The sequence below is a fragment of the Rhamphochromis longiceps genome, linkage group LG6 (genome assembly GCF_057381845.1).
Source record: "Rhamphochromis longiceps isolate RC_006_pf linkage group LG6, R_longiceps_female_GT1.1, whole genome shotgun sequence".
NCBI classification, from domain to species: Eukaryota; Metazoa; Chordata; class Actinopteri; order Cichliformes; family Cichlidae; genus Rhamphochromis; species Rhamphochromis longiceps.
This window is the reverse complement of record NC_140562.1, coordinates 23,310,816-23,332,053: the sequence shown is the minus strand read 5'-3', so window position 1 is coordinate 23,332,053 and position 21,238 is coordinate 23,310,816. Positions and strand designations below refer to the sequence as shown.

Sequence of the window (21,238 nt, the reverse complement as noted above, 5' to 3'; positions counted from 1 at the left end):
ACAGTAGTTATCGCCCTGCTGCTGGACCAGCGATGTAATATGTTTTCAAATGTAACATAAGAAAAAAAACTTACTGATGTCTGAAATGTCTGTGTGATAAGATTAAATTCATTGCAAAGCATTTTACATTTTATATGCTCTTTATTTGTCAGAGAAATGGAAAGATACATCAAGGTGTGGTTTCTTTAGAAGCAGGAAGATAATCACTAACTCAGGAAACACACTGACTGCATGTTTATCGTAAAAATCCGCTCCCTGAAAAATCGTCACTGAGGAAAATGTAAAAAGTGAAGAAGTTCACTAATGTTGAGAGAAAGTTCAATAAAGAAATTGATGTTGAATTTAGTTTTATGGATAGAAAATTTCAGTTTTTCTATCACAGTCACAGTTCATTGATAGGCGGCATTGGCTATGCTCAGGAGCCTGAAAATTGAACCCAGTGTATTTTATGCCAATTTTCTGCACCCCTTTATAAATTTTTAATAAACGTTCTGATTTTCTATGTGCCACTCTGCCTTGTTCTTGGTCTTCTAGTGCCAGCCCATTGACAAAATCCTGGAAACACTCCGGCTGTGGGAGTTAAAGGTGCCACCATAAACTCCAGAATACCCAGTCTGAATCCAGCTGGGAAAAGCTGCAAGTTATTCCCATCTCTCGTTTCTTATCATCCTTTTAAAGGCACACAATGCTTAACAAGAATCATTGAAATTATAACGCATATTATCCATGAATTCAGCCTATAATTTTAACATATGACAGAAAAAGAAAACAATATTTGATTATATTTTGGTAGCCTAATGCAACACCTTATTTGGCAGATAGCACAATCTGCCAGACAAAGTACCAACAAACTGGAAGAATAAACCAAGCAGCATTGTAGATGATAAAATTCTGAATGATAACTGTTTTTGCTAAACAGTTAAAGAAAACAAAGATAAGGCCGCAAGCACTGACGCAAGCCACAGGGTGGAGACAACAGCTGGAGGAGACCTGAAGACATGGAAACAAAGTAGAGAAAGAGATTATTGTAACAGCCATCCATCCATTTTCTGCCACTTGTCCGGCCTGTAGATATGGAAATAAAACTGTAATAATAATAATTTACCTATCTCTCTCTGTGACAGTTATGAAAGGTTCCAGTTCTCCTGAGACCCTGAATTATAAGCAGAATATAATACTTTAAGCGATGTGCTGATGTGTGCGTTCGTTTACTAATGCTGTCAGCATTATCAGGCCAAACTATTCAAACCACATCCAAAACCCTACCAGGGTTTCATAATCCTGTTTGGGTTTTTTCACTTTTTATGTCACCTCATGCTTTCCAGCTGGGAAATCTTTAAGTTTATCAAAACCTCGAGTATAATCCAGTCATTTCTTTGTATTTCCAGCATTTGTTACATCCTGTAACGGAGCAACAGGCTGTTTTATACAACACCAATTATTTTCCCCGCTTGTTAGAAGTGTTCAGCTACATTTAAAAAAAAAAAAAAATTAAATACCTATTGAGACAAATAGGTATATTTTACAATTTTCTTGTGTGTCTTGTGAAGTATTTTTCTTATATGTACTTTGGACAAGTTAAATGTTTGTATCTCCTTTGTGTGTTTAACACCACAATGAAAATTATTTAAGCGCTTCAAAGTTTAATGTTTGGGAAATGAACCTACAAAATATTTCACTTTAATTGAGATAATATGTGTCTTACCTCGGAAAGATAAAACAGTTGTGTGAGCTTTTCAGTCCTGAATGTTTCAAAACAATCTCAACATATTCTTCACCATCCTCCACAGTTTTGCTATTTACACCATCCACAGTGAAAACCTCTGCTGGAGATAAGAGAAATGTATCCCCTGCTTTAGTGCAAGTGTGTTCTTCCAGACTGACAAAGAAACAAGATTTGATATTTAAAATGATGTCCTCAAACAGATCATAATAATTGTTTGGCTCTTCATAGTTTGAATGAGCTAAGGTGAAACTTGGAAATCTCACTGTGGAGCCTTTCTGTGGTTGGTTTTGACCACTTAGCAGAACATAAAAGTTCTTGCACTCCTTTGGCTTCAGCAGCCTCATGGAGTCCATCAGCAGGAAATGAAGAGACTTGAAGTGGAAGTGGTTTTCATAGATGCTAACATTTCCACCCATTGTCTCCATTGCTTTGTTCAGTGTGTTTATGAAAGGCCGATCTCCTTTAAGATAGACTGAAAGTGCAGCACTATGCTCTTTTCTTCCTCCTGGAATCGGTTTTGAACACTCAATACTTTTATTCCACGCTTTCTGAAATCCTTCACTGTTGTTTAGTTCTTGTTTTAACACGTCTGACTCAATGAACTTCTTCATGGCCTCATCACGGCATCCTTTGTACTGGTCATCCACAACATCTATGGTCTTTTGGACATCCAGTACTCTTGTATCCTGTGCGGTCACCTTTAATTGAGGTGTATCACATTAAAAACTCATTATTTAGTGAATAATTTTTCTAACCTTCTAAAAAAGAATTTGTATGAAACACATTTCTTACTTTGTAGCAGACAGCTCTGAAAATTATTGTAGCAAGAAGCACTTTTCTTCTGTACTCCATTTTTTATCCACTTCTTTTTCTAGAGACTAAAAGAAAGCATTGCAGGATCAAATGTGGGTAGAAAAGAGTTCAACACTTTTCACAGTCAACTTGGATTTGGAAAGATGTAAATAATCTAATATTTGTTTGGTTTTCTTGGAATATGTCAACTTAAAAATGTAAATGTTGAAAAGACAGAAAATCACATACCTGGAGCAAGAACCAAAAAAAAAAAACTTGTCTTAGCAACTCACAGAAAAGAGTCTATCCAATTTCTGAGCAGCGATGAGCACAACACACTCTGGGGAGTAAAATAAGTTATCCTACAATGCAGCTCTACAGTTTTTCCTGTAGAAGATTGTAACTTGTCACTGTGGGAAATGGTGTCCCCTTATTGGCTCTGCCTCAGATACTGAGTTCCTGTAAGCTCCTTTTTTTTTTTTTTTTTTTTTTTTTTGGCGTAACTGGTGAGGCCAAGTCCCACAGTACTTCTTCAATGTAGACTTTTTCTAAAATTGAAAAAAAAAAAACTCAAGCAGTTCCATGCCCACTTTTAAATTTTGTACTTTTTCCCAAAGAAAGGGGTTAACTACAAAATTGCATTTGTTACTGTTTGCTAAAGCTAAAGCTCAGGTCGGCAGAGCACTTTGACAGCACTTTTTATTACTAAACTCTACAATTTGGGCTACTATTAGGTGGATTCACGCAATGTCAGGTTTAGAAGACAGTCAGTGAATGGTAATTTGTTGAATAATAGTATTAGTAATGATGAAAAGATAACTAAATTAAAACTAATTCACGAGGACAAAAACTGTGATGAAATGTAATGACACTTAAAAATTAAATAAAATTGTTCTGGAGAGATAAGATCCTATTATAACTAATGAAGTTGTGTAGAAAGGCAGGATGAGTTTGGAAGTCCTTGTGTAGTAAATTTAGACAAAAACATTTTGATCCACCCAGGGTGGGGAGGGAGGTTCAGCTGACTAAACCTACTGTAATCTTAGTAAACTAAAATTAGACTAAAGCTAAAAAAAAAAAATTAAAAAAAAAAAAAAGCTGTTTCTATAGCTATAATAAAACAAAGTAAAGTGATTTCAGGATTGGTGATCCAGACAGGACTTCAATTCAGATGTTTAAAGTTGTGAATAAGCAAACAAAGACATGTTTGGTGTACTCGATTTAACATGCCTCCAGAGCTTTTAAAAAGGTCCCAACAAGTGATAATCAAACAGTTGCTCCCCGCATGAGGTGGAAACCTGTGTCTGTCTGTGTGTGTTGTGTGTCTGTGAGAGAGAGGCTTTTGTATCACTTAATTATAAGTGTTACATTTAGGCAGTCATTACTGCCCTGCTACAAACCTGTTGGACTTTGTAAATGTAACACAAGGAAGGAAAAACAAATGTATTTGTCTATTTGTGTGATCAGATTATATTAATTGCAAAGCTATTTCAATTTTCCATGTTGTTTATTTGACCGGGAAACAGAAATTCCTGGTGTCTTTAGAAGCAGGAACATTTGCTGCAAGTTATTCCCATCTCTCATTTCTTATCATCCTTTTAAAGGCGCACAATACTTGACAAGAAATAAAGTTTGCAATATATTTTTCTAACATGCATAAAAACAAGATGTAAATTGAGTCTATAATTCATAACATATGATAGAAGCAAAAAACAAAATTGCACAATACTTTGGCAGCCTGTTGTAACACCATATTTGGCACATACCACAATTTGGCAAATAAAGTGCCAAACAATTATATGAATAATCAAAGTAGAATTGTAAATACACTCAACAAAAATATAAACGCAACACCTTTGTTACTGCTCCCATTCCCCATGGGATGGACGTAGAGACCTAAAATTCATTCCAGATACACAATATAACCATCCCTCCCAAACAGTGGTCACAAATCAGTCCAAATGTGTGGTAGTGGGCACATCTGCTATATTGAGATAATCCATCCCACCTCACAGGTGTGCCACATCAGGATGCTGATCTGACATCATGAGTAGTGCACAGGTGTACCTCAGACTGCCCACAACAAAAGGCCACCCTGGAATGTGCAGTTTTGTCTCACAGCAAAATGCCACAAGCAATGAGGGAGCGTGCAATTGGCATGCTGACAGCAGGAATGTCAACCAGATCTGTCGCCCGTGCATTGAATGTTCATTTCTCAACCATAAGCCGTCTCCACAGGCGTTTCAGAGAATATGGCAGCACATCCAACCGGCCTCACAACCGCAGACCTCGTGTAACCACACCAGCCCAGGACCTCCACATCCAGTCTCTGACCTGATGACCTTAGAGATCGGGAACCGGAATGTGGTTTCAGCAGGTCAAATATGTACTGGGGCTCTTGAACATGTAGGGCCCTAAAGGTTAGAACTAAAAATTTTAAAAGAAATGTAAACCTTACAGGCAATCAGTGAAGGGAGGCTAAAACTGGAGTAATATGAGATCTTTTGTTGGTGCCTGTTAAGAGTCTTCCTGCAGCATTCTTCACAGTCTGAAGACTATTTAAAGCTGATTTCTTAAAACAAGTAAAAAGACCACTGCAATAATCCAAATGGGAAGGGGAAAAAAAGCATGAATAATCATCTCAAGTTCAGCCTTTGACACCATTAGTCTGAGTTTTGAAACATTCCTTGGATGATAAAAACAGTTCTGGACCCGCTGTTTGGAATGTTGCTCAAGGGAAATGGAGCTGTCAAATATGGCACCAAGGTTTCTAAGGCTCAATTTAGCAGAAGGCTCTAAGCTGATATGCTGCCTAATTTCTGAAATCATATTGTTTGGAGCAATAATTAAAGTTTGTTTTATCACAGTTTAGCCGGAGTAAGTTGTCGTTTAACCATTGCTTGATTTCTGTCAGGCAATTACTTAAACTAGACAAATTATAAAGCTCAGAGACTTTAAAAGAACAGTATAACTGAATGTAATCTGCGTAGAGATGATAGGACATATTATTGCAGCTCCAATTTAATTTGGCCTAGGTGGAATAGATATAAAGCAAAAAGAGAATTGGACCCAGGACAGATCCCTGAGGCACCCCACAAAACAAAGCTGTTGATTTGGATCACTTGATTCATACAAACAGTAAAAGATCTTTCAGATTAGTATGACGTGAATCATTTTGACATTGTATGAATAATTGCAGCAATATTATAGATGATAAAACCCAGAAAACTCTGAATGATAACTGTTTTTGCTAAACAGCTAAAAAACAAAACAAAGATAAGGCCAAAAGCACTGATACAAGCCACAGGGTGGAGACAACAGCCGGAGGAGACCTAAGGACATGGAAACAAAGCAGAGAGGGGAATTATTGTAATATTCATACATGCACACATTTTCTGTGTGTATGTATGAATATTACAAGCACAAGTTATAACAGATGCGACAAACATTTTATTATATGCACTTACATCTAAAATTAAATTTTTTTTAAATATTTATATCTTTAAAAATATTTTGAAGTTTGACTTTGCATTTCGATACTAAACATTTGTAAAACTAACATGGAAATTGTCAAACTTTTTCCACTTTAATTGAGAGACTGTGACTCTTACCGTGAAAAGATGTAGCAGTTGTGAGAGCTTTTAAGCCCCGAATGTTTCAAAACAATTTCTACATATTGAGAATCATCATCTGCCTCCACAACGTTGCTATTTATGTCCTCCACAGTGAAAACTTCTGCTGGAGATAAGAGTATTTCATCCTGTTCTAGACCGCACACATAGTCTTTCAGGTTGACAAAGAAGCAAGAAGTGAGATTTAAAACGACCTCCTCATACAGATCAGTTTCACTTTTTAGCTCTTCATAATCTGAATAAGCTGAGGTGAAACTTGGAAATCTCACTGTGGAGCCTTTCTGTGGTTGGTTTTGACCACTTAGCAGAACATAAAAGTTCTTGCACTCCTTTGGCTTCAGCAGCCTCATGGAGTCCATCAGCAGGAAATGAAGAGACTTGAAGTGGAAGTGGTTTTCATAGATGCTAACATTTCCACCCATTGTCTCTATTGCTTTGTTCAGTCTTTGTAATAAATTGTGATCCCCATTAACATAGAGTGAAAGTGCAGCACTATGCTCTTTTCTTCCTCCAGGAATCCTCTTTGAACACTCGATACTTTTATTCCACGCTTTCTGAAATCCTTCACTGTTATTTAGCTCTCGTTTTAACACATCTGACTCGATGAACCTCTTCATGGCCTCTTCACCACATCCTTTGTACTGGTCATCTACAACATCTGTGCTATTTAGAAAATCCAGTAGCCTTGTTTCCTGTGCGGTCACCTTTAATTGAGATTTATCACATTTAAAAACACATTTTTAAGTGAAGAATGTTTTAACCTTCTAATATTTGTTTGTACAAAACTTAATTCTTACTTTGTTGCAGGCAACTGTGAAAATTATTGCAACAACAAGCACTTTTCTTCTGTTCTCCATTTTTTGTCTTCTTGTTCTTCTACCAACTGAAAGAAAGCACTGCAGGATCAAATGTGGTCAAAAAACAGCTCTGTGACATTTTACATACGAAGGACATACACCAAGTCTGGACTGGATACTACAGTTCTCTGTATTTGGGTCTTGAACACTCATCTCTCCATTGCATTCAAAATTCAAAATGTTGCTGCAAGTCATTTAACAGGTATTAAAGGGACGATTACGTCACTCATGTACGTAGTCTTAATTACATAGCTTAATTTTTTACCTTGGCTTTTAAGTTCAGTTTGAGTCCCATCGGGGGTTATTTTATGTTGTGATGCCTTAGTTTTACTTTGTTTTGAGTTTTAATTCATTGTCTTCATTTTATTGGTTTTACTATTGAAATGTGCCATCCAAATAATATTAAAATTGACATTGACACAGTCCAGTAAATTTGAATCTGGCAAGATTTAAATTAACAATTTCTTTTCTACCTCCTGGAATTCAGCAAGTTAAAAAATTTAAATGTTGAAAAGACTGGGTACATACTTGAAGCAAGGAGATTGAACTCATATTAGCAACTGCTGGGAACCAATAAGAACAACAGCCTGGGAAGTGAGACAAGTTATTTTACAATGAATTCCTTAGTCTCAGTCTAGTTCCCAAAAGCTTGTTCAGATTTGTTGCACAATGATTTATAACCAGAGTAACACTTAGATAATTTAGCCACTTTAAGCCCAGCCCAGTGATAGCATATCTTTGTATCTCTGTTCTAACATGATTTTAAATACCTCAGTGCTTCTTCAGTGCAGTTTTTGCCTAAAGTAAACAGGAGGCACCAGCAATCATAGTTGGAAAATCTGAGTATCTTGAAATTGAAGGAATGAAAATGCACCAAACAATGTGAATAATCTGGTCTCACAGAACTGTTCACCCCACTGGGCAGTAACAAATTAACTTAACTGAAAACACTCTGATGTTGAAATATCTGTCCACTTCTACATTTTTCTGTTTTGCCCACCTGAAGAGCTAAACTAGAAACTTGGAAATGTTGAAACATGCCCTGATTCAGCTTGGATGAAACATGCCCACTGACACTTTTTCAGTGCACTTTATATTTCACCCTGCTCCACCCTGACCTTGAAAAATGACTGACAGTCAAGCACCAAATCTTGATTTAATTTCTTTAGTGGAGAGTACTCACAGACATCCAGCAGAGGTCTATACTCCGATTGCAGCTGATTTTCTGGAACTACCAGTTGTTTCACACTTCTGTCTGTAGCATTACAAAGGCTGGTACACATTCAAATCCTACTCTGCCTCTCCACTCACTCTCCGGTGTCTCCCAGTGTCTCTCATCCCGCCCACTAAACCCTTTTTAGTCCTCTGGCTGATAGACGTCTGTCCTGATTGGTTGATGCCAGTGTCCTTCAAGGCCATGAGCTCACACAGGTGTGAGCACTAAAAAATCAACAAATTTGCAATGAAAGCATGCAATAAAATTCACAACAGTTAAAGATGAACTCATGCAATACAAAAAACAAACAAACAATAAATCAATAAGAAGACTTCCCCGACAGTGCTGTTGTTGGCAATATCATCATCTGCTGGCTCAGCTACAGGTTACAAACCAGTCTATCCTACAGCCTTACCAACACATTTGAAGACATTTGATACTTTATATTTAGACATTAAATGCTATTTTGTAGAGTTTTATTTGTTTATCATTAGATCAAGATAAGGATGTTTCTGGTCATAAGTCTGAATATTTGTAAGAAATTGTGCAAGCGTTATAAGTTGTCTTTTTTTAGTAGCACATAGGTAGTGGGCTTTTATTACGCAGCATATATGGTGCTTTAAAATGGGACTTTGTTAAAGACTTCATTACAATAGTCACAGTCTAATGGAAAAAATGTCTTTGCATAAATGTTTTTAAAGGTGTTTACTGTATTTTATAGGAGAATTGTTGCACATTGTCAGGTGTGTCTGTCTGTCACAAAAGTATCCTATAAACATTCATTATTATTTTTACTTTAACCATAAGGAATAAAACCTTGAAGTCATATGCAAGCTCGTATGCTGACAGCATTTAGCTCTACTGTTAAACTTTTCGAACTGTGGACTCGTAGCTTCTTTTTAAACTGTAATAAACTGTGTTTTTGTCTTTTGGATGCTCACCTGTCCTTCATCTTTCCTCATGTTTGGTGTCTCACTCTTAATTCTAGTCTGCACTATTAATCTCCTGTGCTCTCTCCCATCTTGGTAGTAAAAAGAAAGCAGTTGTTTTGTGAAGACTGTCTTTTCCCAACTGTTGTGAGTACAATAGATTTTTCAGAATTGTATATAAAAGATTATACACATATTTGCAGTATTGAATAAAGTAAACAGGCAGCTCTTGCACAAAGCATCAGGGATATTAAATTTCATCAGTTTATTCTGGCTCTACTTGTAAATTTTGTAGTGCTGTCAAAATGAATGCGTTAACGCAAATTAAGCCACCATCGCAGTAAACGCGATTAAGATTTTTAACGCAATTAACGCATCTGGAGTGAAGAATGACTCAAAATCCCTGAAATTTCTCTTTCAACGCATTTCGGGCAGTTTGTCCAAGTAGAGTTACCTTCGCACATGCGCAAATGGGCAGTTGATCTGGTAGTGACGGGCAGCTGAACAAATCAACTCAATATGGAAGATGATAAACGCACATTGGCCCTCTTGATGGGAAATTTGTGTGTTAAAAACAATAACAAGGCGGAACAGTCGACAGACAAAGTATTATGCACATTGTGCAAGAAGGATTTTCCTTTTCACTGAAGCACTTTCAGCTGAAAATATCACATTGCCGCGAAGCATACGTTAGTCGGGGATGCTGCAACACGTTGACTGACACAATTGTCAAGTGGATTGCAACAAACTGCAATGCTATTAATATCGTTGAGAACACGCGCTTGACGCAGCTTTGGTTCCTCTTTTCAAGGACTTGAAGTGCCTCCCCAAGAATGACAGAGAGAGAGTCGATAAATGTTTCAGTTTTTTTGTTAACATGAATGTTCAAGATGTTCAATAAACATGTTAAGTGTGTATATTTTCCCTTTTTCTCGAGTCTGTTTGCTCATGCAAAATGAAATGCGATTAATGTAGAATAGAAATTAATGGTATTTAATCGTGATTAATCAAAATTAATCCACAGTAACCCTGTGATGAACCTGATTAAACACTTTAATTGTTTGACAGCACTAATATATATGATATACTTACCTATTAGTATATAGGTTTTTTTATGTTTTATTTCACTGGAAAGAACCTGTGTTAAAAGACTGAAGAAAACTATTCAAATTCTCTTTGAATGTAAGCATACATTCTTTGTGTTTATTCTGCATTTACTCCATTATATTGCATGAATGTCAGTTACAAGCTTAAATATAAAGTTGAAAAAAAAAGTAATTGCAACCAGGATATTGATCAAGTAATTGTGATTAATCAAAATTAATTACAGAAAATTGTGCGATTAATTAGTTATTCTTTTAATCTATTGACAGGACTAAAATGTTCATGTCTTTGTTTACTCACACAAACACGCTCTATATGTAGTGAGGTTCACTGTTTCTCAGGGGCTGTGATTAACTTCAGTGTCAAAAGTAATTTACTGATTTTAATGTCTTTAAATGACATTTTAGTGACACTGTTGTTGAAGGTGTTAATATGTTACCTGTGTTTCATGTTTGTACATGTAAATTCAAGTGTGCTTGCTGATGTAGTTACTGTTAGCTGCATGTACCGTGTGAACTGTGTGATTTTTTTTCTGTATATTTGTGTATTAACAGTATTTAGGTATTATATTTAAAAAATTTGTTGCTGTCTCGCAGACAAATACAAATGTCATTTAGCCTTTACAGTGAATGTTGGTGTGTGTGTGTGTGTGTGTGTGTGTGTGTGTGTGTGTGTGTGTGTGTGTGTGTGTGTGTGTGTGTGTGTGTGTGAGATCATCTTTAATACCAATAATGTGAAGTCTAGTGATGAGTGTTAGTAATTATCGCCCTGCTACGGGACCAGTGATGTATTCTGTTATTTAGTTTGGAGAATCTGTTGGAATTTTTAAATGTAACATTAGAAAAAGGAAAAAAAAAAACATATTTGTGGGTAAAATGTTTGTGTGATCAGATTAAATTCATTGCAAAGCCTTTTATATTTTGCATGTTTTTTATTTGACAGGGAAACAGAAGCAGTTTGGCAGGAAGAGCATCAGTGACTGTTTAGGACAGAGCGCTGTTGTAGGTCCTTCAAATCAGTCAAACTGTCAGTCAAGTGTAGTTTACTGTAGCAACATATATAGTAAAAAAAAAACAGGCAAAATAAAAACCATATATAGTAAAAAATACTTTTCTATAGTATTTTCGTTTTTGAATTGTACACTAAAGACTGTAGCTGCACGTGAGCCTGAAACGCAGTGTATTTCACACTAACCGGCTCGGACAGTCTCAGTCGTTGTGTCCGTGGGCAAGACACTTCACCCGTTGCCTACTGGTGGTGGTTAGAGGGCCCGGTGGCGCCAGTGTTCGGCAGCCTCGCCTCTGTCAGTGCGCCCCAGGGCGCAGGGCGGCTTTGGCTACAATGTAGCTTGCCATCACCAGTGTGTGAATGTTTGTGTGGATGGGTGGATTACTAAACGTGTAAAGCGCTTTGGGGTCCTTAGGGACTAGAAAAAGTGCTATACAAATACAGGCCATTTACTAACATTCTGCATCCCTTTAAAATCTTTATCAAATATTCTGAAGTCATGGAGTCTATAATTCATAACATATGACAGAAGCAGAAAATTGCTGCTAAGACAACTAATTCAACACAGTGTGTCAGATAACATGTAAAACAATTGTATGAAGAATCACAGCAATATTGTAGATGATAAAACTCTGAAACTCTGAATGAAAACTGTTTTTGCTAAACAGCTAAAGAAAACAAAGATAAGGCCGCAAGCACTGATACAAGCCACAGGGTGGAGACAACAGCTGGAGGAGACCTGAAGACATGGAAACAACGCAGAGAGACAGGAAGAGATTACTGTTGTTGTTGTTGTTGTTGTTGTTGTTGTTTGTTGTAATAATAATAATAATAATAATAATAATAATAATAATAATAATTTACCTGTTTCGGTCTGTGACAACTGTGGTAGTCTCATGCACTCCTGGAACACTGAATTAGAAAAGACGAAATAAATCAACTGATGATGATGATAATAATAATAATAATAATAATAATAATAATAATAATAATAATAATAATAATAATAATAATAATTTACCTGTTTCGGTCTGTGACAACTGTGGTAGTCTCATGCACTCCTGGAACACTGAATTAGAAAAGACGAAATAAATCAACTGATGATAATAATAATAATAATAATAATAATAATAATAATAATAATAATAATAATAATAATAATAATAATAATAATAATAATAATAATAATTTACCTGACTTGCTGTGTGACAGTTGTGGTAGTTTTCTGCCCTCCTGGAAGACTACATTGGAAAAGAAGAAATAAATCAACGGATAATAACAGCAATCATAATAATAACAACAACAATAATAATAGTAGTTTACCTGAATTGCTCTGTGACAGCTGTGGTAGTCTCTTGCCCTCCTGACCTCCTGAATTGGATAAGCAGAAGAAAATACTTTAAGTAAAATGTGCTGACACATTATCAGGCCAAACTATTCAAACCACACCCAACTCCACTGGAGAAGTATCGTCCCTGTTTTTGCCACTTTTCCCCCAGTTATTACTGTGTACTTACTCCATAAAAACCAACATAAAAAACATATTTATATATTTAACATTACATTGAAAGTTAACTTTGCAGTTTCAAGTTTAATATTTGTAAGATAAAAAAAAATTTCACTTTAATTGAGACAATATGAATCTTACCGTGGAAAGATGTAACAGTTGTGTGAGCTGTTCAGTCCCGAGTGGCTTAAATCAATCTCAAGGTATTCGTCACCATCCGATGTAGTTTTTGTTTCCACTTGTTCCACAGTGAAAACTTCTGCTGGAGATAAGAGTATTTCATCCTGTTCTTGACCGCACACGTAGTCTTTCAGGTTGACAAAGAAACAAGAAGTGAGATGTAAAATAGTATTCTCATTGACATCTTCAAGACTCTTTAGCTCTTCATAGTCTGAATAAGCTAAAGTGAAACTTGTAAATCTCACTGTGGAGCCTTTCTGTGGTTGGTTTTGACCATCTTGAAAAACATAAAAGTTCTTGCACTCCTTTGGCTTCAGCAGCCTCATGGAGTCCATCAGCAGGAAATGAAGAGACTTGAAGTTGAAGTGGTTTTCATAGATGCTAACATTTCCACCCATTGTCTCTATTGCTTTGTTCAGTCTTTGTATGAAAGGCCGGTCTCCTCTAAAATAGGCTGAAAGTGCAGCACTATGCTCTTTTCTTCCTCCAGGAATCTTCTTTGAACACTCGATACTTTTATTCCACGCTTTCTGAAATCCTTCACTGTTATTTAGCTCTCGTTTTAACACATCTGACTCGATGAACCTCTTCATGGCCTCTTCACCACATCCTTTGTACTGGTCATCTACAACATCTGTGCTATTTAGAAAATCCAGTAGCCTTGTTTCCTGTGCGGTCACCTTTAATTGAGATTTATCACATTTAAAAACACATTTTTAAGTGAAGAATGTTTTAACCTTCTAATATTTGTTTGTACAAAACTTAATTCTTACTTTGTTGCAGGCAACTGTGAAAATTATTGCAGCAAGAAGGACTTTTCTTCTGCACTCCATTTTTTGTCTTCTACAGGCTGAAAGAAAGCAGTGCAGAATCAAATGTAGTCAAAAAACAGCTCTGTGACATTTTACATACGAAGGACATACACTAAGTCTGGACTGGATACTACAGTTCTCTGTATTTGGGTCTTGAACACTCATCTCTCCATTGCATTCAAAATTCAAAATGTTGCTGCAAGTCATTTAACCGATATTAAAGGGACGATTACGTCACTCCAGTTTTTAGCAAGTTTACATTGGATGCTTGTCCATTTTTATATTGATTTGAAGATTCTTTTACTTGCTTTCAAATCTTCAAATGTTATGGTGCCAACTTTTAAACCAAACTGCTAAACTTACATGATCCGAGAAGAGCACCAAGATCATCTGCCCAGATGTTTTAGTGCAGCCGAGATCTCGATTTAAGCATAGAGAGTTGAATCCACTAGACTCTCATATAACAGGTCATTTGATATTCCTACTGCAGAGTCTATGTAGTCTTTAAATCCTGTCTTAAAACCACATTTTTTTTACCTTGGCTTTGAATCTAAGTTCATGTTGAGTCTTATCAAGGGTTTTTTATGTTGTGGTCTCTTTATTTCAGTTTGTTTTTAGTCACATAATATTGTAATTGTTTGCATATATAATATATTGTATTGTCTTTATTGATTTTGCTATAGAAATATGCCATATAAATAACATTAAAATTAACATTGACATTGAAATTTGAATCTGGCAAGATTTAAAATAACAATTATCTTTTCTACTTCTTGGAATTTGGCAAGTTAAAAAATTTAAATGTTGAAAAGACCAAAAGGTACATACCTGAAGCAAGGAGATTGAACTTGTATTAACAACTTAGCGAAAAGAGTCAATTAAACTGCTGGGAAGCAATGAGAACAACAGTCTCTGGGAAGTGAAACAAGATATTTTACAATGAACTCCTTAGTCTTAGTCTAGTTCTCGAAAGCTTGCTCAGATTTGTTGCACAATGATGAGTAATACTTACATCATTAAGCCCATTTTAAGCCCAGCCCAGAGATAACTTATCCTTGTATCTCTGTTCTAACATGATTTATGTATGTATTTATTTAGTATGATCGTGGCTCAAGAGTTGGGAGTCAGAAGGTTGCCGGTTCGAGCCCCAGCTTGGACAGTATCAGTCGTTGTGTCCTTGGCAAGACACTTCACCTACCGCCTGGTGTTGGCCAGAAGGGCCGATGGTGCGATATGGCAGCCTCGCTTCTGTCAGTCTGCCCCAGGGCAGCTCTGGCTACAACTGTAGCTGCTGTGAATGTGTGTGTGAATGGGTGGATGACTAGATGTGTAAAGCGCTTTGGGGTCTCTAGGGGGGACTAGTAAAAGCGCTATACAAATATAGGCCATTTACCATTTCAAATACCTCAGTGCTTCTCTTTACTAAAGTTAACCGGATGCATCGTAGTTGGAAAATCTGGGTATCTTAAAATTTAAGGAATGAAAAGTCACCAAACAATGTGAATAATCTGGTCTCACAGAACAGTTCACCACACTAGGCAGTAACAAATTAACTCAGCTGACAACACTTTCATATTGAGAGATGTCATGATCTATCCACTTTTGAAGTTCTCATTTTTGGGAAACTTGGAAATGTTGAATCATGCCCTGATTCAGCTTGGAGGAAACGTGCCTCCTAACGTAGGTTTCCAGTGAACTTGTGTGACGGTACTTTTTATTTCAAAACTTTTCAGCTTGAGTATGAGGAAGTGGGTACTACTGGGAAGATTCAAGGCATTCGTAAAAAATCATATACTTATATTTCTGTGGAAACAACATCCTTCATATTTCCATGAAGCCTGTTCTTTAAAGTGTTTTGAGTGCTCATGTACAGTAGAAACACACCACTCTACTTGCCACCTCGCCAAGTGCTGCACCCCCAACCTTGGAAAACAACTGACAGTCACTTGATTTACTTTAGTGGAGCAGTACTCGCTGGAACTGCCAGCTGTTTCAAACTTCCGTCTATAGCATTACAAAGGCTGGGACACAGGCATAGCCTGCCCTGCCTCTCCACTCTCTCTCCAGCAGCTCCCTTTGTCTCTCATCCCTCCCACCAAACCCCTTTTAGTCCTCTGGCTGAAAGAGGCCTGTCCTAATTGTCTGATGCCAGTGTCCTTCATGGCCATAAACTCCACAGGTGTGAGCACTAAAAAAACATACAAATGTAACAATAAAAATCAAACAATACAAAAAAGAAATAAATCAATAAATCAATAAAAAGAAAAACAATATTCCCCGGGATGACTGAGCAGATGAAATGACATGATGTAAGAAGGGGAAAAAAACATATTTGTGGGTAAAATGTTTGTGTGATCAGGCTAAATTCATTGCAAAGCCTTTTATATTTTGCATGTTGTTTATTTGACAGGGAAACAGAAGCAGTTTGGCAGGAAGAGCATCAGCGACTGTTTAGGACAGAGCGCTGTCGTAAGTCCTTCAAATCAGTCAGACAGTACAATGCGCACACATCACAGATACCTACTAAAATACATACGTGTATATGTTATCGGTCCCACTGCACTTTATATACATATAACATAATCTCTGTGACATGTCTTGCAGTGTATTTTACTACAGTAACATACACTTTTCTATAGTATTTTGTTGTTTTTTTAATCTGTATACATTTTTTCTTATTTCTTTTCTAATCTATATCAAATTCACCTTTTTTCTTGCTGACCCCTGTGCCGCTAGAACAAATGAACTGTGCAGGCTTAATAAAGTCTATAAAACCTATCAATATATATCTATCGATCTATGTGACCATAAGAACAAATAAAAGCATCTCATGATTGCAGATTATTTCTAGTTGGTCTTGACAGCAGCTGCACATGAGCCTGAAATTTGAACCCACTGTGTTTTACACCAATTTTCTGCATCCCTTTAAAATCTTTATCAAATATTCTGAAGTCATGAAGTCTATAATTCATAACATATGACAGAAACAGAAAATTGCTGCTAAGACAACTAATTCAACACAATCAGTCAGATAACATGTAAAACAATTGTATGAAGAATCACAGCAATACTGTAGATGATAAAACTCTGAAACTCTGAATGAAAACTGTTTTTGCTAAACAGCTAAAGAAAACAAAGATAAGGCCGCAAGCACTGATACAAGCCACAGGGTGGAGACAACAGCTGGAGGAGACCTGAAGACATGGAAACAAAGCAGAGAGACAGGAAGAGATTACTGTTGTTGTTGTTGTTGTTGTTGTTGTTGTTGTTGTTGTTGTTGTTTGTTGTAATAATAATAATAATAATAATAATAATTTACCTGTTTCGGTCTGTGACAACTCCTGGAACACTGAATTAGAAAAGACGAAATAAATTAACGGATAATAATAATAATAATAATAATAATAGTAATGATAACAATAAAAATAGCAATAATAGTCACCTGGATCGCTCTATGACAGCTGTGGTAGTCTCATGCCCTCTTGAAGTGCTGAATTGGATAAGCCAAAAACAGTAATTGAAGTAAATGTGCTGACACATTTTCAAACCACACCCAACCTCAACACTGGACATGTAGAGAGATAAACCTCACTTTTAAAATCCCGTTTTTGCCACTTTTCATGCCACTTCCACTCACTTCATGCTTTCCTGACAACACCTATGATTTTTCTTAGTAGTTTTCATTGTTTAGGTGTATGCACATTTATTGAGATAAATAAATATGTGTTACTAATATTTTTGTTATATTATATATATATATTAGGGGTGCAACGATACACAAAGTTCACGGTTCAGTTCACTTCACATGAAAACCAAGATAGTTCCAAACGCCAGATCTGAATGAGGGTGGGGGAGGTTCAATTTCGGGTAGCATTGAGGAAGTTGCCATGTTGCAACGAGCTTAGCTTCTGTCTTGCTAGCTTGCGCTGCGCTCAGTGGATCTGCGCTCGACAGTGCAGCCTAGGCGGAGTAGTCGAACGCAGATCCACTGAGCGCTCAACACAGACAGCATCGTCAGAAGAAAAGTTGATGAAATAAATAAAAAATGTTGTATTGTTCGATACATATGCGCACTGAACCGAAAGCACTGTATCGAACAGTTCAATATCGATAGGAGTATCATTGCGCCCCTAATATATATATGTTATATAGAAATACAGAATGTATGGGGCTTATGAAGTATTTTTATCATATTTTTATTATATGCACTTAGACTACGTAAAATGTTTGTATCTCCTTCGAATATGTTAACACTCACATGATAAACATCACATTAAAAGTTAACTTTGCAGTTCCAAGTTTAATAGAAAAATATTTCACTTTAATTGAGAGAATATGAATCTTACCGTGAAAAGATGTAACAGTTGTGTGAGCTTTGCAGTCCTGACTGTTTCAAAACAATCTCAAGGTATTCGTCATCATCCGATGTAGTTTTTGTTTCCACTTGTTCCACAGTGAAAACTTCTGCTGGAGACAAGAGTATTTCATCCTGTTCTTGACCGCAAACATAGTCTTTCAGGTTGACAAAGAAGCATGAAGTGAGATTTAAAATAGTATTCTCATTGACATCTTCAAGTCTCTTTAGCTCTTCATAGTCTGAATAAGCTAAAGTGAAACTTGTAAATCTCACTGTGGAGCCTTTCTGTGGTTGGTTTTTACCATCTTGAAAAACATAAACGTTCTTGCACTCCTTTGGCTTCAGCAGCCTCATGGAGTCCATCAGCAGGAAATGAAGAGACTTGAAGTTGAAGTGGTTTTCATAGATGCTAACATTTCCACCCATTGTCTCTATTGCTTTGTTCAGTCTTTGTATGAACGATTTATCCGCTTTAAGATAGACTGAAAGTGCAGCAGTATGCTCTTTTCGTCCTTGAGGGATCTGCTTTGAACACTCGTTACTTTTATTCCACGCTTTCTGAAATCCTTCACTGTTATTTAGTTCTCGTTTTAACACATCTGACTCGATGAACTTCTTCATGGCCTCTTCACGACATCCTTTGTACTGGTCATCTACAACATTTGTGCTATTTAGAAAATCCAGTAGCCTTGTTTCCTGTGCGGTCACCTTTAATTGAGATTTATCACATTTAAAAACACATTAATAGAGATATATCATTTTTAAAAGCATTTTTAGGAGGATAATTTTTCAAATCTTCTTATATTTGTTTGTATGAAACATAATTCTTACTTTGTAGCAGACAGCTGTGAAAAAAAATATTGTAGCAAGAAGCACTCTTTTTTTGTACTCCATTTTTTTTCCTCTTCTTCTACAGACTGAAAGAAAGCACTGCAGGATCACATGTGGATAGAAAAAAGTTCTTTAACACTTTACATGGTCCAGAAACTTTGATGTGGAAAAAATATATAAGTAGAAGACTAAAAAAAACTAAAAGGCACTTACCAGAAGCAAGGAAAGTAAACTTGTGCTAGCAACTCACAGCAAAGGGTCCATCAAACAGCCGGGACACCCAATAGGGTCTGGAGAAGTGAAGCAAGTTATCTTACCATAGAACTTCTTAGTCTTTCCTGTGGAGGAAGTAACATGGCACCGGGGGATTTGTTTTCCACTGATTTTTCCTGTTATTTGTCCTTCTGGAGCTACTGAGTTTCTGTAACCTTGTTTAGATTTGTCAAGTAATGTCTACATAACTTAGCTCTTTTAAGCCCAACCAAAGCACCAAATTGCCTTTACATCCCTGTTCTCACATTATTTCAGTATAACTGATGGGACCAAATACCACAGTCCTTGTTCCATGCAGATTTTATCTAAAGTAAACAAGAGACTCTAGCAGCCCTACTTGGACAAATGAGGGCATATTAAAGTTACAGGAATGAAACTGTATGAAAACAAGCTGTTGTATAACAGAACTGCTGTCCACACTGGGGTGCACCTTAACTTTATGTACGTAATGTAGGAAGGAGTAAGAGCAGCACATTTAAAAAAAAGTTCATTTTGAGATTAAAGTTGAAATGGGCAGATTACAGTTATTGTTTCAATTCAAACAACTGACACAATTCCTATACCCTCAACAAATTTCCTTGTGTAGATCAGTTAGTGAAACAACTTGATCAGCTGTGTTATTGTGTATTCAGATACAACATACATCGTCCTTATTGCACAAGGGTGTAAACATCAGTATTCTTGCATCTGTTCATTGCACAATTTCCTGGATGCCCTTATACTCATTACCACACTGTGTTTACGCGTTAAAAGAGCAATAACTTCCTTGCTACTAAAACTGATTCTGAAGTATGATTTCACTAACTCATGTTGTATAATAGATTACTATTTTGAGTAATGACCCCAACACTGAATACAACCTTTGCCATTGTCTGCCATCTTTGCTCTACACCTAGTTTCCCAGTACTCCTGTCTACTTTCTTCATCTCCCTCACTATCCCGCTTTTTCTTTGTTAACCTTTGTTCTTTGAATATTTTTCTTTGTAGAGCACCAAACATCTTGCTGCCAGTTTCCCTCAGCCCTGCAGCTGTCATCTGCTAACTCTTCGCTACTCCTCAGAGGCTGTCGCAACTCCTTCATGAACTCTGTGTGACATTCTTACTTCCTCAACATTCACCATTTAATCCTTGGCTCAGCCTTCACTTGTTTCCATTTCTTGATTTCTAAAGCCATGTGACAGCCTACCATCCACAGCCTAGCCACATTCTCCCCCGACACCACCTTCCAGTCTCCTCTGCCTTTCAGGTTGCACCTTCTGCAACAGATATATGGTGCTATGCATTTACTGCCTTCCTGATTTCTATTTTTTTAAACCAAGGAGATTCTGTTTTTAGTATTGGGTTTGCATACTCTGTTTTCTTCCCATCTACTGGAGAGAGAGAGAGAGAGAGAGAGAGAGAGAGAGAGAGAGAGAGAGAGGAAGTGCAGTTGCAAAGGTCTTAAGCAAACCCTCAAATCTTTATAAAACAGAAAGTTGACACAGTGGTTTAGTGAAATATGTTTAAACAGCCACACTACAGTCAGTGACCAGAGCTGTGGTCCACCATTGCAGAGAAGAAGACAGGACAAACACATCCTGCAGTGTTAAATGAAAAAGAATGAGGTCTGGCTTCCTGTCAGGCTCAGGAAGTCTCACAATATCCGAGCATTGTCTTTTATTCAGTTCAGCAGCTTCTTTGTTGCATGTTTTTCAATGACGTCCACAGAAATGTTCACAACCTGCTCAAGAATCAAACATGCACAGGTTTCGTGTTAGCCTAGATTCTCTCGGTTAAGTGATGTCTGGCTGGGTGGTTGGCATCAATCGATATTTAATTAGCAAGTAATTAATTATCAAAAAAAGCAAGAATGACCCTACCAATTAATCCAGATTGTCTAATAAATCAAAAAAGCTATGGCAAGTACAATTTTCTGTCAATATTACTGTCTTAATTAGGGATGGAAATCGAGAACCAGTTCTTCTAGAAAACTGGTTCCCAGTAGTCCAATTCCTTGGAATTGTTCACCTGCCTA

General features: G+C 36.8%; 4 protein-coding genes across 6 annotated transcripts; all 4 read right to left on the bottom strand.

Annotated features, from left to right (window-relative positions):
• Positions 1-145: 145 nt before the first annotated feature.
• Positions 146-2,940, bottom strand: LOC146667978 (ecto-ADP-ribosyltransferase 4-like). The gene is made up of 5 exons (XM_085408555.1): positions 2,768-2,940; positions 2,519-2,604; positions 1,706-2,424; positions 1,106-1,153; positions 146-990 (listed from the first exon to the last, which is right to left on the bottom strand). The coding sequence occupies exons 2-5, from the start codon at positions 2,576-2,578 to the stop codon at positions 912-914; spliced, it is 906 nt and encodes a 301-aa protein (XP_085264681.1). The 5' UTR covers positions 2,579-2,604; positions 2,768-2,940; the 3' UTR covers positions 146-911.
• Positions 2,941-4,056: 1,116 nt separating this feature from the next.
• LOC146667977 (ecto-ADP-ribosyltransferase 5-like) lies at positions 4,057-8,284 on the bottom strand. The gene is made up of 4 exons (XM_085408554.1): positions 8,191-8,284; positions 6,948-7,033; positions 6,130-6,854; positions 4,057-5,850 (listed from the first exon to the last, which is right to left on the bottom strand). Exons 2-4 carry the CDS (start codon positions 7,005-7,007, stop codon positions 5,769-5,771), a joined length of 867 nt encoding a protein of 288 aa, XP_085264680.1. The 5' UTR covers positions 7,008-7,033; positions 8,191-8,284; the 3' UTR covers positions 4,057-5,768.
• Positions 8,285-11,204: 2,920 nt separating this feature from the next.
• Positions 11,205-14,668, bottom strand: LOC146667976 (ecto-ADP-ribosyltransferase 5-like). Of its 2 annotated transcripts, XM_085408552.1 has the most exons (8): positions 14,592-14,668; positions 13,725-13,801; positions 12,913-13,631; positions 12,588-12,635; positions 12,458-12,505; positions 12,286-12,333; positions 12,129-12,176; positions 11,205-12,003 (listed from the first exon to the last, which is right to left on the bottom strand). In XM_085408552.1, exons 2-8 carry the CDS (start codon positions 13,782-13,784, stop codon positions 11,925-11,927), a joined length of 1,050 nt encoding a protein of 349 aa, XP_085264678.1. In that variant the 5' UTR covers positions 13,785-13,801; positions 14,592-14,668; the 3' UTR covers positions 11,205-11,924. The 2 variants fall into 2 exon arrangements, with proteins under 2 accessions (XP_085264678.1, XP_085264679.1); XM_085408553.1 differs by lacking the exon at positions 12,458-12,505.
• A 1,231-nt stretch (positions 14,669-15,899) lies between these two features.
• Positions 15,900-19,313, bottom strand: LOC146667975 (ecto-ADP-ribosyltransferase 5-like). 2 transcript variants are annotated; one of them, XM_085408551.1, is made up of 6 exons: positions 19,165-19,236; positions 18,952-19,037; positions 18,110-18,828; positions 17,206-17,253; positions 17,083-17,112; positions 15,900-16,957 (listed from the first exon to the last, which is right to left on the bottom strand). In XM_085408551.1, exons 2-6 carry the CDS (start codon positions 19,012-19,014, stop codon positions 16,879-16,881), a joined length of 939 nt encoding a protein of 312 aa, XP_085264677.1. In that variant the 5' UTR covers positions 19,015-19,037; positions 19,165-19,236; the 3' UTR covers positions 15,900-16,878. The 2 variants fall into 2 exon arrangements, with proteins under 2 accessions (XP_085264677.1, XP_085264676.1); XM_085408550.1 differs by having other exon boundaries at positions 15,902-16,957; positions 18,952-19,050; positions 19,165-19,313.
• Between the last annotated feature and the right edge of the window lie 1,925 nt (positions 19,314-21,238).

Bases quoted from the DNA above. Each gene is read 5' to 3' on its own strand.
- LOC146667977 (XM_085408554.1), bottom strand. From the start codon at position 7,007: ATGGAGAACAGAAGAAAAGTGCTTGTTGTTGCAATAATTTTCACAGTT. The intron at 6,855-6,947 runs GTAAGAATTAAG...TCTCAATTAAAG, and splicing joins TCACAGTTGCCTGCAACAAA to GTGACCGCACAGGAAACAAG. The intron at 5,851-6,129 runs GTAAGAGTCACA...CCATGTCCTTAG, and splicing joins AACTGCTACATCTTTTCACG to GTCTCCTCCGGCTGTTGTCT.
- LOC146667975 (XM_085408550.1), bottom strand. From the start codon at position 19,014: ATGGAGTACAAAAAAAGAGTGCTTCTTGCTACAATATTTTTTTTCACA. The intron at 18,829-18,951 runs GTAAGAATTATG...TCTCAATTAAAG, and splicing joins TCACAGCTGTCTGCTACAAA to GTGACCGCACAGGAAACAAG. The intron at 16,958-17,082 runs GTAAATTATTAT...CCATGTCTTCAG, and splicing joins GTTGTCACAGACCGAAACAG to GTCTCCTCCAGCTGTTGTCT.
- LOC146667976 (XM_085408552.1), bottom strand. From the start codon at position 13,784: ATGGAGTGCAGAAGAAAAGTCCTTCTTGCTGCAATAATTTTCACAGTT. The intron at 12,506-12,587 runs GTAAACTACTAT...TTTCCAATGTAG, and splicing joins GCTGTCACAGAGCAATTCAG to TCTTCCAGGAGGGCAGAAAA. The intron at 12,004-12,128 runs GTAAATTATTAT...CCATGTCTTCAG, and splicing joins GTTGTCACAGACCGAAACAG to GTCTCCTCCAGCTGTTGTCT.
- LOC146667978 (XM_085408555.1), bottom strand. From the start codon at position 2,578: ATGGAGTACAGAAGAAAAGTGCTTCTTGCTACAATAATTTTCAGAGCT. The intron at 2,425-2,518 runs GTAAGAAATGTG...CCTCAATTAAAG, and splicing joins TCAGAGCTGTCTGCTACAAA to GTGACCGCACAGGATACAAG. The intron at 991-1,105 runs GTAAATTATTAT...CCATGTCTTCAG, and splicing joins ACTGTCACAGAGAGAGATAG to GTCTCCTCCAGCTGTTGTCT.